At 44.5% G+C, this 17,548-nt stretch overlaps 1 protein-coding gene across 1 annotated transcript; it reads right to left on the reverse strand.

The window, feature by feature from the left end:
• Positions 1-1,434: 1,434 nt before the first annotated feature.
• On the reverse strand, positions 1,435-15,488 carry SLC10A4 (solute carrier family 10 member 4). The gene is made up of 3 exons (XM_032223619.1): positions 14,724-15,488; positions 9,895-10,105; positions 1,435-1,970 (listed from the first exon to the last, which is right to left on the reverse strand). The coding sequence occupies exons 1-3, from the start codon at positions 15,188-15,190 to the stop codon at positions 1,449-1,451; spliced, it is 1,200 nt and encodes a 399-aa protein (XP_032079510.1). The 5' UTR covers positions 15,191-15,488; the 3' UTR covers positions 1,435-1,448.
• Positions 15,489-17,548: the final 2,060 nt, after the last annotated feature.

The following is a 17,548-nucleotide window of genomic DNA, read 5'->3' on the forward strand; positions in this document are numbered from 1 at the left end:
TCAAATTGTAAATAACAGTAATAGGAAGGTTTTAGAGATATTAAGCGGCCGTTTGGTTGTACCCTAAATCCTTTTAAATTGTAGTGATTTGAAACAACGGAATTTATTCCTGAACTGGCAGGCATGTTTGTCATTTAAAAACAATCCCCTTGAGTTTCCTGTTTCCTCTAGAATGAGCCGAGGTGGTGCAGTGGTTAGAGTGCAGCACTGCAGGCTACCTCAGCTGACTGCTATCTGCAGTTCTGCTGTTCAAATCTCACTGGCTCAAGGTTGACTCAGCCTTCCATCCTTCCGAGGTGGGTAAAAAGAGGACCCAGATTGTTGGGGGCGATATGCTGACTCTGTAAACCGCTTAGAGAGGGCTGAAAGCCCTATGAAGCGGTATATAAGACTAACTGCTATTGCTATTGCTAGAATGCATTCAAAATATGATGGTGGAGTTTGTCCGTCGTGTTTGAAGAGGACCTTGACATCTAACAGGTTGTGGGGCTGTCTGCTGTGTGTCCGCAGGTGGCTTGGTAAGGCCTATATGGGCCCGAAATGTTCTGCCACATGTCGGGCAGAGATGCGTGGGCACCACTGCTGCAGCGTTTGCAGCTCTGGCTTTGCGGAGTAGAAGCAAGCCAAGGGATTCAAAACATATCTCCAGTAGGAAAACTCAGGTCTTGGATGGGGGTTGCAGTTAAAGTAAAAACCAGTGTTTTTCCTTTAAACAAGATTGCCTTGAATCAGTTTTCCTCTCCTGAATATCTGTCATAAAGAATTAATCCCAGTAAGAAAACATACAATTTTTATTCTCTAGGTCTAGATTATTCTACTTTCTACGGAAGAAGTAGTTCTGTACTGTAGATGAGGCGGAGAGCCTCAGATAAATTTCTTAATGGCTTGTCGTATTTGCAAGTAATTTAATCGGTCGTAAGTACACGGAACTTTACTTCAATCTTTCCAATGTAGAAGCTGAATAATATACAAGGTTCACAACTTGGTTTTTTTAAACAGCAAATGCAGTTGATGCCAAAGATTTACAGTTATCAATACATTCATCAATATGTTGCCTCTCTCTCTCCCTCCCCCTCCCTCCCTCTCTTCTCTCTCTCCTTCCCTTCCCTTGTGTGCATCATATTCTGACAACAGGTTGAAGAGATTTATACAGTTGTGCAGTTTGTGAAAACACTTTCTAGCACAGTGAGAAAACCAACATAACAACAAATGTTCAGGATCCCTGTTGTTTCTCCTTCTTGGCTGACCACTTTATTTCAACACGGGATGTTCTTTTCTTTTTTTTTAAAGATCTTCTCTTGCTCTAGAGCAGTGTTTCTCAACCTTGGCAACTTGAAGATGTCCGGACTTCAACTCCCAGAATTCCCCAGCCAGCATTCGCCTGGCTGGGGAATTCTGGGAGTTGAAGTCCAGACATTTTCAAGTTGTCAAGGTTGAGAAACACTGCTCTAGAGGACTGTCTGTGTCGGCTCCATAACCCCTGCGCTACGATCCCCAGCAATTACGGTGCCGTAAGAAATTTCTGGGACTACTTCCTCCTTCAGTTTCCTGTAAGAAACATCTGTCTCTTCCTCGCTGTCTCCTCCGAGAGCCTCTTGCTTGTACAGATCCTTTCCGTATATCTTGTAAGCCAGTACGAACAGCCCGGCTTCAGCCGATTGAAAGAGGGCGTAGAGTAAAGGGAACATATACATGCTCCCGATGAACTGTGGGGGGAAGCTCAGCTTGAGGATAGCGGTACAGAGCTGGACGTTCTGGCAGCCAGTTTCCAAGGACACCGTCCGCTTGCTGTGCGGGGGCAAGCGGAATAAGGTGGCTATCCCGTAGCCACAGCCGTAGCCTGCCAAGGGCATCAGCAAAGCTACCACGTATACGGCGGCAGGGATAGTAGCCAGAAGTTCAGGACCCAGCATGGTACCAGTGAGAATGAAAAGTACCACCAGCGTCACCAGGAGAGACCACAAAGAGATCTAGGGAAGAAAGAATGGGACGAAAATTAAATCTGTGGTTGCATTTGGGGCATTTATTGACTGGCTGCGGGGAAAAAAAAGTTTGTAAAGTTGGTCACGGTCTTAATTTATGACCATAATCCCTGGCTCAATTAAGGTGGTAAGTCAAGGACTACCTACAGGGGTGGGCTTCAAAAATTTTAGCAAGGGGTTCTCTGCCCGGTTGCTGGGTGGGCGTGGGCGTGGCCTAGTCAGCCTCCTGCACCATAGCCAGGGTGGTGGTGGTGGTGGTTTGCTCTCCCTGGGCTCCGGAAGCTTTCCTCGAGCCTCAGAGAGTGAAAACAGCCTCCCCAGGCTCCCTCTTCTCGAGTTTCCGGTGGGCCCGTTTTTCGCCTTCCCTGAGCCTCCGCGCGCGACCTGCACTTCCCTGCATACAAAATGGGCCATGTGGGAACTCCAGGGAGGGGAGGGGTGGGTGGGGCCAGCCAGGAGTGGGATTTGGGGGTTCTCCGAACAGCACACAACCTTAGCTAGAGGTTCTTGCGAGCCCCCAGCAGCCCACCCCTAACTACCTACTGTATACAGCTGTGTTTTAGTCGCATCAATCGAAATCAGAACAAGACTGCTTAAAATGCCCTGGAAACTTTCAGAAAAAGAGAAGGAAAGACATAAACCCTCCCCGCCCCTCCAAAAAATAATAATTTATAATCGCAGCCAAGAGAAATGATCTTAGCAGTTGTGTTCAACTGGGTTGGGTTCCAGAAATCTTTTAACTTCATTAAATCCCCACAGATTCTAATTCTTTATCCTCATGTCTAGGTTTAAAAGATCCCAGTGGCGTTCCTTGCTATAAGGAAGATGTTTTAGCCTTGTAATAATTTATTTGCCCCTTCTTGGTCTTTTTTCCAACTCTACCCTTTTAAAATGTCACGAGTACATAGCTGCACTAGAAAAACCTAAAAAGTCATTTTAGAATGTCAAGATTTATTTACAGTCCCCTTCCTAATGGTTCCGAACATGGAATTTGCTTGCCATGCGCTACATTTCACATTTTCACTTAACATTTTCACATTTTTGTCCAACTTGGACCCCATTGACTGCATGTGTAGGTGTGTATGAGAGCCAGAGTGGTGAAGTGATGGGACTAAGGTCTTCTGGTAGTCAGAGAAATCAAGAGTTCATAGCCCTTTTCAATTTTAAGGTAAAGGTTCCCCTCTCACATATGTGCTAGTCCTTCCCGACTCTAGGGGGTGGTGCTCATCTCCGTTTCAAAGCCGAAGAGCCAGCGCTGTCTGAAGACGTCTCTGTGGTCATGTGGCCGGCATGACTAAACGCCAAAGGCAAACGGAATGCTTTCATCTTCCCACCAAATGTTCCTATTTCTCTGCTTGCATTATTGCATGCTTTCAAACTGCTAGGTTGGCAGAAGCTGGGACAAGTAATGGGAGCTCACTCCGTTACGCAGCGCTATGGATTCGAACTGCTGACCTTTCTGATCAACAAGCTCCTTGTTAGTTTCCTTGTAATATTGGATCTGGATCTACATTACATTTTGCTCTACTTAGTACATTAGTCCAAAGAAATATCTGTTCAAACCTCAGCCAGACCATAAATAGTACGTCGTAGTCCTCATGCTTCTCAGCAACTACTAATTAATGAGATAAAGTTAATTACACAACCTTCCATGCCCTCAATGAATCTGGATGCTTGCTGGCACTTTTCGTCCCTGATTAATGCTGCATAATTAACATTACATTCCTCTTGAACAAAGAGCAGCAGGAAATGTCAGCCTTAAATGCATTAAAGGCAGAAGAACCATCCAAACTCTACTCCAATTCCCCATAAGTGTGCATGAGATGAGCATGAGTCAGGTTTAGAGGAAGAGCATTGAATCCAGTTAGGAGGAAGGGAGGGGAAATTGTTTCTTGTTTAATTTTCTCTCTGAGTTTGAAAGTATTTTAAAGATAAAAGAATTGTTAACTCATGAATAGCCTATTTGGGAGAGGGAGGAGGATGAAATAATGAGAGAAACAAAAATAAACAGAAACCATCAACTGGATTTTAAAATAGGCTGCTTGCTAAGAATAAATTCCAAATTCAGTACTATCCCTTCCTATCCCTCTAAATCAGGGGTGCCGCATCAGGGTTGTGTTTGGATGTGGCCAGGGTGGGCACGGCCAACTCAAAGTCACTTGTGTTGGCACCTGTGGTGGCACCTGTGGTGGCCTGAGTACTCTGCTACTGAAAACAGGCTCCTGAGCTCTGTTTTCTGCTGCAACGGCCTCCTGTAGCCATCTGCCAGCAAAAATGGTGTTCTGGAGTGCTGCCTGCGGCGCAAGCTCCGTTTTCAGCTGTGACGGCCTCCTGCAAGCCTCTGTCAGCAAAAACGGAGTTTGGGAATGCCGGTTGTGGCCCTTGCAAACTCCGCTTTCAGCTGCAGCGGCCTCCTGCAACCCTCTGCCAGTGAAAACGGAGCTCGGGAGGGCCGCACATAGTCCTCCTGAGCTCCGTTTTCACTGGCGGAGGCACCGTGGGCCAGCCCTTCACTGTTTCCAGGGTGGCCCCACGGGCCAGATCTAAGCTTCCCACAGGATGGATCCGGCCCTCAGGCCTTGAGTTTGACACTCCTGCTGTAAATCCTCCTCAAAATAAATTGCTGGGAGAACCTGCAACTAACTATGTTATGGTAGACTTCTGTGGTTTTAAGGAACCTCAAGAACTGGCAGTTGAGAATATAATTTTCATCTACCCTTTGGATTCATATTAAGAGACTTGGGAAGCAACCCAAAGTTGCAGCAAGTGATGTCCTTATAGCTAAAGATGTTGAATTAACAAGAGAAAATTGATTTCAGGAACCATGATCTACACCTTCTGAATGAATGACTCCAGGATCAAGAGGAGTTATAAGGACTGGGAAGAGTTAGGTTTTGTCAAAGCATGGTAAACATGATTTCAAAATCATTAAATGAGATCCTGTCACAGGTTGGGGGTGAAAACCCCGAAGATTTCAAATATCCATTATTTAAGAGGAGAAGAGTGACTGTATTGGGACTTGTTACCTCTGAATGAAAACTTTGAAAATCTGCTCCTAAAGTTTATTGCCTTTGTTTTCTTTTCTGTGACCCATCAAAAGCGCGAACGTCATAAGCGCGCTGACAACACCGCGGCGCTAAAACCGCAATTTCAAAAGCGCGCCGACAACAGCGCGCCGACCGAAGCACGATTTCATTTAAGGTAAGATTTACAGTTAGGTTTAGGGTTAGGTTTAGGGTTACGTTACAGCACGCTTCTGTCGGCGCGCTTTTGTCGGCGCGCTTTAGGGCTAATTAGTCGCTAATTCGTCGCACGGTTTTGTCACCGCGCTTTAGACACCGCGGTTTAGTCAGGCGCGCTTTTGTTGTGCGCGCATTTGTGGTGGAACCTTCTTTTCACGTGGTCCCTTGAGAACGGCTCATAGAACCTTAGGACTGGAAGGGAGCTTGGGGGCCATCTAATCCAACCCACTGCCCAACGCAGGAGTCCTTATACCACACAGACAAATGGCTGTCCAATCTCTTCTTGAAAACTTCCAGTGTTGGAGCACCCACAACTTTTGGAGGCAAGCTCTTCTACTGATTAATTGTTCTCACTGTCAGGAAATTTCTCCTTAATTCCATGTTGGATCTCTTTATAAAATGAGTTTCCACCCATTCATTCTTGTCCAGGCCTCAGGTGATAGATGATGATAGACAGACAGACACGATAGATAGATGATAGATAATAGGTAGTTGATAGATAATAGTAGGTTGATAGATGATAGATAGGATAGATAGATGGATAGATAGATAATGATAGATGATAGATAGATAATAGATGATAGATAGAAACAGATAGAAAGATAGATAAATAGATGATAGATGGATGGATAGATAGATAATGATAGATAGATGATAGATAGATAGATAATAGATAGTTGATAGAAAGATAGATGGGTAGCTAGATAATGATAGATAGATAATAGATGATAGAAACATACATAGACAGACAGACAGCATGTGTGTAGATAGGATAGATAGGATAGATGGATAGTTAGATAATGTAGATAGATGATAGATAGATAGATAGATAGATAGATAGATAGATAGATAGATAGATAGATAGATAGATAGATAGATAATAGTTGATAGAAAGATAGATGGATGGATGGATGGATGGTATTCAGCCGGTTTGGACTGGTTTGGCCAAAGTGGTAGCAGAAATCGCAGATGGACCCATCCATCCACCCCGGTTCTATGCCTCCTATTTAGGCATGTTTTTGAGAACAGGCACATGTGCAGAAGGCGCACAGGTGAGCAAAGCACATGTGTGGGAGGCTGGGCGCATGTACAGAAGGTGCGCATGAAGTAGCGGGGGGGGGGAGCGAACCAGTAGTAATAACATGTGCAATCCACCACTGGACAGATAGATAACTTTAGATCTTGATAAAGGAAAGAATGACTAAAAACATTATTTTAATAACTCGAAGTTAGCAACGAAAGGCCATCATAATTTTTAAGGAAATAGTTTGATTATACTTTGAGAATTCCTGGCTTAAAGTAAGTAGACAAACAAGACTAATAAGGGCTGGTGTTTATTGTCAATCACTCCATCAGGCAGAAGATAAATGCTTTCCAAAATCAATTTGTAACTCAAGAAGACACAGAACAACAAGGTCTTTAATTACCTTGACATCTGCTGGGAGATGCACTCAGCTCGCATGAGCTCTGCAGGTGATTCTGAATATGAGTTGCTAACAACGGTATGCTTCAGAAAGCAAAGCAAGGCACAAGAGAAACACAAGTCCTTGATTTGATATTAATCAGTAGGGAAGAGTACATTGGAAGTTCCGGAAATGTCACAGAGAAACGACTATGTAATTCTGGAATTCTAGAATTTAAAGAAAACTAAACCAGACTGAACTAAACCAAATGCACACCCTGGACTTCAAGCAATCAGCTTTTAATAATTTCAAAATGAAGGATTCCATGGCATGAGAACCTGATAGGAAATAGGGGTGTGCATTCCTTTAAAAACGATAGACTAAAGCAATTTAAAGGAGCAATTCAAATCTGTAAAAAATAAGCCACTATTATGTCTACAAAAAACTTGATGGCAAACTGAAAATTAAAAGGACGAAGGCAGGACATGAAAGGAAGGACAGGCTATTAAGTAACTACAAATAAGTAAGTTGTCAGAAAAGCAAAAAGGACTAAATGTATTCTGAATAAATGAAAGAACAGGGAGTGTTAAGTGATGACTGCAACCCCCTCTTGTTTAACAATGAAAATATTTAACTCTTATTTTGGCTGTTTTCTCCTGAAATACTTTATGTGTTCCACCCTGCAGTTATAAGGAACAAGATGAAAGGACACATTTGAAGTCCTAAGTTAACAGAAACACGGTCAGGGAAAACGGATATATTTTCAATATTGCTAACCAGTGATTAGCAATAGCACTTAGACTTCAGAGGTGGTATTCAGCAGGTTCTGACCAGTTCTGGAGAACCGGTAGTGGAAATTTTGAGTAGTTCGGAGAACTGGCAAATGCCATCTCTGGCTGGCCCTGCCCCCATCTATTCTCTGCCTCCCGAGTCCCAGCTGATCTGGAGGAAATTGAGATTTTGCAGTACACTTTCCCTGCCATGCCCATCAAGCCACACCCACCAAGCCATTCCACACCCACCAAGCCACGCCCACAGAACCAGTAGTAAAAAAAAATGAATCCCACCACTGTTAAGACTTATATACCGCTTCACAGCCCCCTCTAAGCGGTTTATAGAATCAGCATGTTGCCCTCAACAATCTGGATCCTTGTTTTACCCACCTCGGAAGGATGGAAGGTTGAGTCAACCTTGAGCCTGGTGAGATTTGATCTGCCAAATAGCTGGCAGTCAGCAGAAGTAGCCTGCAGTACTGCATTCTAACCACTGCACCACTGTGGTTCAATAGTTCTCACTATCAGGAAATTTCTGGGTTATTATTTTGGGTTATAATAATAATAGAAGAAGAAACCCATTACTACTTGTCCTGTCCTCTGGGGCTTTGGAAAATGGGTCGATTCCCTCTTCTTTGTAACACCCCCTCAAGTATTGGAAGACTGCTATCATGTCACCCCTAGTTCTTCTCTTCATTAGCCCTAGACATATCCAGTTCCTGCAACTGTTCTTCATATGTTTTAGCCTCCAGTCCCCTAGTCATCTTTGTTGCTCTTCTCTGCACTCTTTCAAGAGTCTCAACATCAACATTATTCCAAGTGCATTGATGATTTCTGAACTTTATATATTATCTTTACAAAATCTTGGGGGAAATACCAGGTGATTGGGGCAGACTACCTGTTGTACCTAACTTCAAAGATATAAGAGGATCTAGGGACAACAGAGCAATCTGTCTGATACTGATATCTAAGAAGAGTGGATATTTTTTGAAGCAAAATTCCAAGCCGCTTGAAAACAACAGTAATTCCTGAAAGTTGGTGTGATGAGATCAGGAACTCAACTTACCAAGCTAAATTATTTGGCAAGCGAGGGGCATCCTCTCCCATGAAGAGCAATTTAGAAAGGGGATCGAAGAGGCACTACTTTAATACAGTGTTTTTCAACCACTGTGCCGCGGCACACTAGTGTGCCGTGACATAGTGTAAGGTGTGCCGTGGGAAAAGCACTTTATATATAGTCAATATAGGCACAGAGTTAATTTTTTTTAACGTTTTCTAATGGTGGTGTGCCTCGTGATTTTTTTCATGAAAAAAGTGTGCCTTTGCACAAAAAAGGTTGAAAAACACTGCTTTAATAAACTCACTGATAAATAGTGGCTAAAAGATCTGGTTTTTGGATTCTGTAATTAAAGTGTTTCTTCTCTTCAATAAATTTAACAAAGGAGATTCTGAGATTCTACCTTTATCTGTGGAGCGGCTGACAGAGATGCTGAAGAGCCGAGGTGGCGCAGTGGTTAGGGTGCAGTACTGCAGGCCACTTCAGCTGACTGTTATCTGCAGTTCAGCGGTTCTAATCTCACCGGCTCAAGGTTGACTCAGCCTTCCATCCTTCCGAGGTGGGTGAAATGAGGACCCAGACTGTGGGGGCAATATGCTGACTCTGTAAACCGCTTAGAGAGGGCTGAAAGCCCTATGAAGCGGTATATAAGGCTAACTGCTATTGCTATGCTGACAGGTGGGATGTACAAGATGAGGAGGCTTCTTTAGATACTCAAGTAGAGGGGTCAGAGACATTTTCTTGCACCCGGTAAGGACTGGTTTCTGGTGTCCTTGGTGTTCCAGGAGCTTGGTTGTTTCCTTGCAGACTTTCCATTACCCAAGTAGATAGCATCAATGCTACACAATGTTACCTACTCAGGTAATGGAACGCCTGCAAGCCAAGACCACCAAGGACTACACAATTCAACCCTGAGCTACATACAGGGTTTTTTAGCAATCTGTTCTCTGTCCGGTTGCTGGGTGGGCATGGCCAAAGGGTGTGTGCCCTACTCGGCGAAGCCCTGGGCCTCCTGCACCATGGTGGAGGGGGTAGTTTTCTCCCTCCCCAGACTCCGGAGGTTTTCCTTGAGTCTCCGGGAGGGCAAAAACAGCCTCCCCCAGACTCAGAAGGCCCTCCAGAGGCCGAAACAGGCCCTTTCCAGAACCGGTGGCTGGCCCTGCCCACCCCTCCCCTCCCAGAGCCTCTACACAGGCCCTGCACTTACCTGGCAGGATGAATGGCCATGTGGAGACTCCTGGGAGGGGAGGGGTGGGCAGGGCCAGCCAGTCCTTCCAACTACCGGTTCCGCAAACCAGATGCAAAATTAGCATCCTGTTTGCCCGAACCGGTCGGAACCGGCTGAATCCCATCCCCGGCTGAATCCCATCCCTGGTTACATACATACATACATACATACATACATTCTATTAGGAGACATATGTGTACTCAGCTTACCTTCACAATAATGTCCGCCAGTCTTGTGTATCTGTAGCGGATGAAAACGCCAAGACCAATGGGGATTAGAGTACTGCACAAGGTCAGGCTGACAGCCCCCAGGGGCAACAGGCGCACTAACGGGGTGTTGAACCAAGCGCGGCTGTAGATCCACAGACAAAGAGGCATCAGGATCAAAGCAAGCAAGGTGGAGGATGCAGTCATGATGATGCTGTCAGGAAGGAAAGAATGAAGACACCTCTGGGTGGAGAGCACAAGATAAGTGGCATCCACAAGAACCTCTCTTCTCTTCCTCCACTTTTCCTGAGTGGTCCAGTTACTCCCACTAGCAAGAGGGAGCTGCATTGAACTAGTAGTGCAGAACTCAGGCTCTCTTTTCTGTGTACCCACTAGTCTATGCCACCTAATGCCCACCCCAAGTCTGCTCTACGAAGGAGAGGAGGCAGCCTTTGGGGGAGGGGGGCTTATTTTGCTCAAAAACAATTCTTAATATTTGCCCTCCTAGCAGAATTGTCTGTCACCCTATTGTATCTCTCTGGTGAAGGTTCTTATAGAACAGGGTTCGGCAACATTAAACACTCAGAGCCACAAAGGTCCTGCCCCCTGTTCAATTCTGGAGCCGACCGGAAATCCGGTTCCCTCACCATAGAGTCTCCTCCTAGCACGGTGTCCTTTTTTCCTCTGCCTACTGGAAGTCTGGTTCCCCCACCATAGAGTCTCCTCCTAGTGTGGCATCCTTTTTTCCTCTGCCTGTCCTAACCGAAAGCCCTACCAATTGTGGAGCCGACTGGTGCCAGGGAGCCGCAGCAGAGGATTAAAAAGAGCCACATGCGGCTCCAGAGGTGCAGGCTGCCGGCCCCTGTTGCAGAAGGACATTTGTCTCTGCCTCCAGTTCTCACTTTTTCCTTCCTCCTCTTCTTTAGAAAATAATTTTGCTTCGTCACCTCCAGGAGGCCAGCCCTGGAAGCATTATTTTTCATCTGGTCCGTGGTTGACCATTCCAATCACTTTGGAAGTCTCCCAGCCCCCCCTTTTTTTTTAAATCATTTAAGATTCAAGATATTTCAATCCTAGTTTTCCCGTCCAAAAAGAATAAAACAAGATGGGAGCAACAACAGCACATTAGCAAAATGAGGCCCATCAGAAAGAACTCAGGGAAAACCTTTCAGTAGAGAGAGAGAGAGAAAAGAGAGAGAAGCATGATCTTAGCAATCTACAAAAATAGATAATAAAAGAGAGATTTCTTATCTATATAGGGCAGTGTTTCTTAACCTTGGCAACTTGAAGATGTCCGGACTTCAACTCCCAGAATTCCCCAGCCAGCATTCGCTGGCTGGGGAATTCTGGGAGTTGAAGTCCGGACATCTTCAAGTTGCTAAAGTTGAGAAACACTGATATAGGGATATATAACACCTTACTTTCGCTAGTACTTCATTTGTTCAGGGCCAGGAATAAAGTCTGAAAAACCCAAATCCGCAAAGTTCTGGGCAATATTTGACAGGACGCTCCTGGTATTCAACGGGTGATACATTTGGAAAGTGCTTGTGGAAGAAATTTCCCCTTGTTAGGACAGACTCAGCCCAAACTCCCAGCACCCAGGCATCCTGTTCCCAAACTTCCCCTCTAGCAATAGCAGTTAGACTTATATACAGCTTCATAGGGCTTTCAGCCCTCTCTAAGAGTCAGCATATTGCCCCCAACAACAATCCGGGTCCTCATTTTACCCACCTCGGAAGGATGGAAGGCTGAGTCAACCCTGAGCCGGTGAGATTTGAACAGCCGAACTGCTGAACTGCAGTCAGCTGAAGTAGCCTGCAGTGCTGCATTTAACCACTGTGCCACCTCGGCTCTGAAAAATGTGGGGAAGGCATTTACAGGCAGTCCTCAACTTACGACCAAACTGAGCGCCCCAAAATTATGTTGTCAAGTGAGAAATTTATTTAAGGGAGTTTTGCCCCATTTTACGACTTTTGTCCACACATTCGTTAAGTGAATCACCAAAGTTGCTAAATAACATGGCTATTAAGTGAATCTGGCTTTCCCGTTGACTTTGCTCGTCAGAAGATCGCAAAGAGTGATCACGTGACCCTGTCAGGACACTGCAACCCGTCAGAAAGACGAACCAGGTGCCAAGCATCCAAATATGAATCACACGACCACAGGGATGCCAGCCCTGTGAAAAATAGCCGTATGTCACCTTTTTCAGTCTCGTCATAATGTTGAAACATAGCTGTACAGGTAGCCCTCGACTTAAGACCACAACTGAGCCCGGCATTTCTGCTAAGTGAGACATTTGTTAAGAGAGTTTTTCCCCATATGATGACTTTCCTTGCCACAGTTGTTAAGTGAATCACTGTGGTTGATAAGTTAGTCCCTGGTTGTTAAGTGAATCACTGTGGTTGATAAGTTAGTCCCCTGGTCATAGTTAAGTATTAAGTGAATTACTGCAGGTGATAAGTTAGTCCCCTGGTCACAGTTGTTAAGTGAATCACTGCAGGTGATAAGTTAGTCCCCTGGTCACAGTTGTTAAGTGAATCACTGCAGTTGATAAGTTATTCCCCTGATCACAGTTGTTAAGTGAATCACTGCAGGTGATGTTAGTCACCTGGTCACAGTTGTTAAGTGAATCACTGCGGTTGATAACTTAGTCCCCTGATCACAGTTGTTAAGTGAATCACTGCAGGTGATAAGTTAGTCCCCTGGTCACAGTTGTTAAGTGAATCACTGCAGTTGATAAGTTATTCCCCTGATCACAGTTGTTAAGTGAATCACTGCAGGTGATGTTAGTCACCTGGTCACAGTTGTTAAGTGAATCACTGCAGTTGATAAGTTATTCCCCTGATCACAGTTGTTAAGTGAATCACTGCAGGTGATGTTAGTCACCTGGTCACAGTTGTTAAGTGAATCACTGCGGTTGATAACTTAGTCCCCTGATCACAGTTGTTAAGTGAATCACTGCAGGTGATAAGTTAGCCCCCTGGTTGTTAATCCCCTTGTGTGCTTGTGAGAAGGTCACCAAAGGGGATCACATGACCCCGGGACACAGCAACAGTCATAAATATGAATCAGTTGCCAAGCATCTGAATTTTGATCATTGTGATCCTGAGGATGCTGGAAAGGTCCTCACAGTGAAAACAAAACGGTCATAAATCCCCTTTTTTTCCAGTGCCGTTGTAACTTTTTGAACGGTCACTAAATGAACCGTTGTAATTTGAGGACTACCTGTACCCAATGCCACAGCTATCCTCCCAATCTTTTAGCAAGACCCTCATCCTCATGGTAGCAGCCGGGAAACCCTTGGGCTGGACTACAGCCAGAGCACCACACCTGTGGCATGTTTGGTTCCCGAGAGCCGGGCAATACAATGCAATAGCAGAGTTGGAAGGGACCTTGGAGGTCTTCTAGTCCAACCCCCTGCCTAGGCAGGAAACCCTATACCATTACAGACAAATGGTTATCCAACATCTTCTTAAAGACTTCCAGTGCTGGAGCATTCACAACCTCTGGAGGCAACTTCTGTTCCACTGATTAATTGTTCTAACAGTCAGGAAATTTCTCCTCAGTTCTAAGTTGCTTCTCTCCTTGATTAGTTTCCACTCGTTGCTTCTTGTTCTACCTTCAGGTGCTCTCTTAATTTGGAATTTAAAGCTTTGTTTTGTTGATTTTTTCATTGCCTTTATTTATTTATTTATCACATTGAGAAACCACCCAGCTCCCTCAGAGAGGAACTCCTGGCAGTGTAAAAATGCAGTGTTAAAAACATTAAAACAGAATATAAAAATTTAAAACGGGGCAAGGATAGTTAACGTTTGATATTAAAAGATAATTAAAAGATAGAGAAGGCCATCAATCAGCCACATAACTGCATGCTCCTCTTTAAACCCAAATTGAGATAGCAAATCCAGGTATGTATGTGTGTAGATAGATAGATGATAGATAGATAGATAGATAGATAGATAGATAGATAGATAGATAGATAGATAGATAATGGTAGGTAGGTAGGTAGGTAGGTAGGTAGGTAGGTAGGTAGGTAGGTAGGTAGATAGATAGATAGATAGATAGATAGATAGATAGATAGATAGATAGATAGATAGATAGCACAAATCTAAACAGTAAAGAAACACTTTCTTTAATATCTACTGAGAATAGAATTACAGATTTGGAAGGGACCTTAAAGGTCTTCTAGTCCAACCCCCTGCTTAGGCAGGAAACCCTACACCACTTCAGACCAATGGCTATCCAACATCTTCTTAAAAACATCCAGTGTTGGATTATTCACAACTTCTGAAGGCAAGTTGTTCCATGGATTAATTCTTCTAACTGTCAGGAAATTTCTCCTCAGTTTTAGGTTGCTTCTCTCCTTGATTAGTTTCCACCCATTGCTTCTTGTTCTGCCCTCAGGTGCCTTGGAGAATAGTTTGACTCCCTCTTCTTTGTGGCAACTCCTGAGATATTGGAAGACTGCTATCATGACTCCCCTAGTCCTCCTTTTCATTAAACTAGACATCCCCAGTTCCTGCAACCGTTCTTCATGTGTTTTAGCCTCCAGTCCCCTAATCATCTTCCTTGCTCTTCTTTGCACTCTTTCTAGAGTCTCCACATCTTTTCTTCATCGTGGTGACCAAAACTGGATGCCGAATGCAAGAAGTGCCCTGCGCAACGGTCCCGTCTCTCTCTCTCTCTCTCTCTCTCTCTCTCTCCCTCTCTCCCTCTCTCCCTCCCTCCCTCTCTCTCTCTCTCACACACACACACACAAACAAACACACACACAAAAACACACATCCACACACAAAAACACACACCCAAGCCGTCTAATTCCCGGTGCCTACCTGAGGTTCATGTCTCCGTCGACCAGGAGGGACATGAGGTTGGAGAGGTTCCCCCCGGGGCAGCAACCGCAGAGCAGGACGGCCACGGCGGCCCCCTCGTCGAGGGCGAAGAGGAGGGCCAGCAGGAAAGCCAGCAGGGGCATCAGCCCGAACTGGCAGAGCAGCGCCAGCAACAAGCCCAGCGGCCGCCTCAGCTGCGCGCCTAGCTGGCTCAGCTCCACCGTGCAGCCCAGGCCCAGCATGGCCACGCACAGCGCCAGCCCCACGAAGACGCTCAGCCAGTGGCTCAGCCGACCGTCCCAGAAGGGAGCCTCGACGCCGCCGGCCGCAGGGGCCAAGCCCAGCGCCGACGGAACCGAGGCGGCACCGGGACGGGGCTCGGGCGTGGCGTTCCCGGCGAAAGGCGGCAGCAGCAGCAGGCGCCAAGCGCCCGTGCGGTTCTCCGGGGCAGCGGCGGAGCTGTCCATGGCGCGTTTTCCGTGGGCGCGTCCGCCTCGTTGAGCGGCGGCACTTTCGAGTGAAGAGACGGGCGGGATGGAAGGCGCCTTCTGCCAGCCTCCCGCGGGCGGAAAGAAGCGAAGCGGCCGGGGAAGGAGCGGCTGGCGAACCCCTCCGAGGTGAGGCTGCGGGGAGACGCCGCGTCCTCCCAAACCCGCTCCGTCCGTCGCCTCAGCGCCCGCGCCTGTCTCTCTCTCTCTCCGCTTCTTGCGGCCGCCGCCGTTCTTCTCCAACGGGCGCGCCCCCGAGAAGGCCGTCGGACGCCACCCGCCCAGCCCCCGACTCCGCCGTCTGAGGGTGGATTTCTGGCTTCCCTGGGCGCGCCCCCGATAAGGAGCCAGCCAGGCCCCCCCGCGCCTTCTGAGGGAAAGCCGAAGCCGCGCGCAAAAGAACCGTCTTTATTGAAGCATAATAATAATACATAAACAATGATTAATAATAATAATAACAACTTCAGCCTTAACGTCCCCTTCCTACTGTCCCCGTTTATTTGCACCCATTCCCTGTGTTCTCATTCATGTTTATTCTTATTCCTGTTATCTTGTACAAGAGTGACAAGCTAAATAAAATAATATAAAGATAAAGATAACTATATAAATATAACTATATAACAACTATAACTATAACTATAACTATAACTATAACTATAACTATAACTATAACTATAACTATAACTATAACTATAACTATAAATAATATAACTATAACTAACTATAACTATAACTATAACTATAAATAATATAAATAATATAACTATAACTATAACTATAACTAAATATAAATATAAATATAAATATAAATATAAATATAAATATAAATATAAATATAAATATAAATATAAATATAAATAATATAACTATAGCTATAGCTATAGCTATAAATATAAATATAACTATAAATAATATAAATAATGTAATATAAATAATGTAATATAAATAATATAAATAATATAAATAATATAAATAATATAAATAATATAAATAATATAAATAATATAAATAATATAAATATAAATAATATAAATAATATAAATATAAATATATTTATATTAAGGGCAACCACAAGGAAGCATGACCAAGTCTGATACCAAACCTGGACTTCAAAAAGAGGTATTCAATATATATATATATATATATATATATATATATATATATATATATATATATATATATATATATATATATATATATATATATATAATTAAAAAGTGCCTTACAGCAAGAGAAAACGGGGAAAGGAAATTGGGGGACAGTTGTTGAAAGCAGAATTACTCTGAGGAGAAGGCTAATCTAAAAGGCTTACGGAAGCACTGGGAAAAAGTAACAAGAGTTGTAAGGGACCTTGGTGGTCATCTAGTCTACCCCCTGCTCACGCCAGAGACAAACCATGGGCGAAACTATTTCTGACAGAACAATCCACCCAATCCACTTCAGAAATTGGGGGAGCTTCATCCTTGGAGGCTCTCAAGAAGAGACTGGACTGCCATCTGGCATAAATGGTGTAGGGTCTCCTGCTTGAGCAGGGGGTTGGACTAGATGACCTACCAGGTCCCTTCCAACTCTGTTATTCTGAAACAAAAAGCATGGCCAAGAAGAAACCCAGAACTGTGAACTGCTGAGAATGAACGGAGGTTGGTGAAGGAATAAGAAGAACTTCTTCAAATATGATCAAGTTAAATTTATATTTTTGTGTAAATATAAAGTCAGGATCACTGGAATGCCACCCCTGAGAATCCATCAGAGAAAGAAAATAAGCAAGGGCAACATCGGAAAGGAGGCAGGATGAGGAGGGAAAGGAAGAAAGGGCAAAGCAGAGGAAGCAAGGAAGGGGAAGCAAGAGTAGGAGAGAGGGTAAGAAGGAGGAGAAGAAAGGAGGAGTGGGGGAAAGAGAGGGGGAAAGAAGAAGGGAGAGAAGGGAGGTTGAGAGGAAGGGAGGAATAGGGTTGTTGCAAAACAAGATGGAGATATAGGGTTACAAGAAAGTGCCCTCAACCGTGTTTTCTATATTTGTAAGAAGATAGTGATAAATATCAATAGTTAATAGATAAATGTTAATAGTATTTACAAGAATGTATATTTGTGAATGTACTTGAAAGTAAAAAATAAAAAAAACTTTATACAAAAAAAAGTTAAAAGGAGGGAAGTGGGGAAAACACAATTGTAATGCCAATTGTAATGGGACCCAGTGGCTCATTGGCTAAAAGGCTGAGCTTGTTGATCAGAAAGGTCGGCAGTTCGGTAGTTCGAATCCCTAGCGCTGCGTAACGGAGCGAGCTCCCGTTACTTGTCCCAGCTTCTGCTAACGTAGCAGTTCGAAAGCACGTAAAA

Source organism: Thamnophis elegans, chromosome 9 (genome assembly GCF_009769535.1).
Source record: "Thamnophis elegans isolate rThaEle1 chromosome 9, rThaEle1.pri, whole genome shotgun sequence".
NCBI lineage: Eukaryota > Metazoa > Chordata > Lepidosauria > Squamata > Colubridae > Thamnophis > Thamnophis elegans.

Bases quoted from the DNA above. Each gene is read 5' to 3' on its own strand.
- SLC10A4 (XM_032223619.1), bottom strand. From the start codon at position 15,190: ATGGACAGCTCCGCCGCTGCCCCGGAGAACCGCACGGGCGCTTGGCGC. The intron at 10,106-14,723 runs GTAGGCACCGGG...CCTTCCTGACAG, and splicing joins GACGGAGACATGAACCTCAG to CATCATCATGACTGCATCCT. The intron at 1,971-9,894 runs GTAAGCTGAGTA...TTTCTTCCCTAG, and splicing joins TGGCGGACATTATTGTGAAG to ATCTCTTTGTGGTCTCTCCT.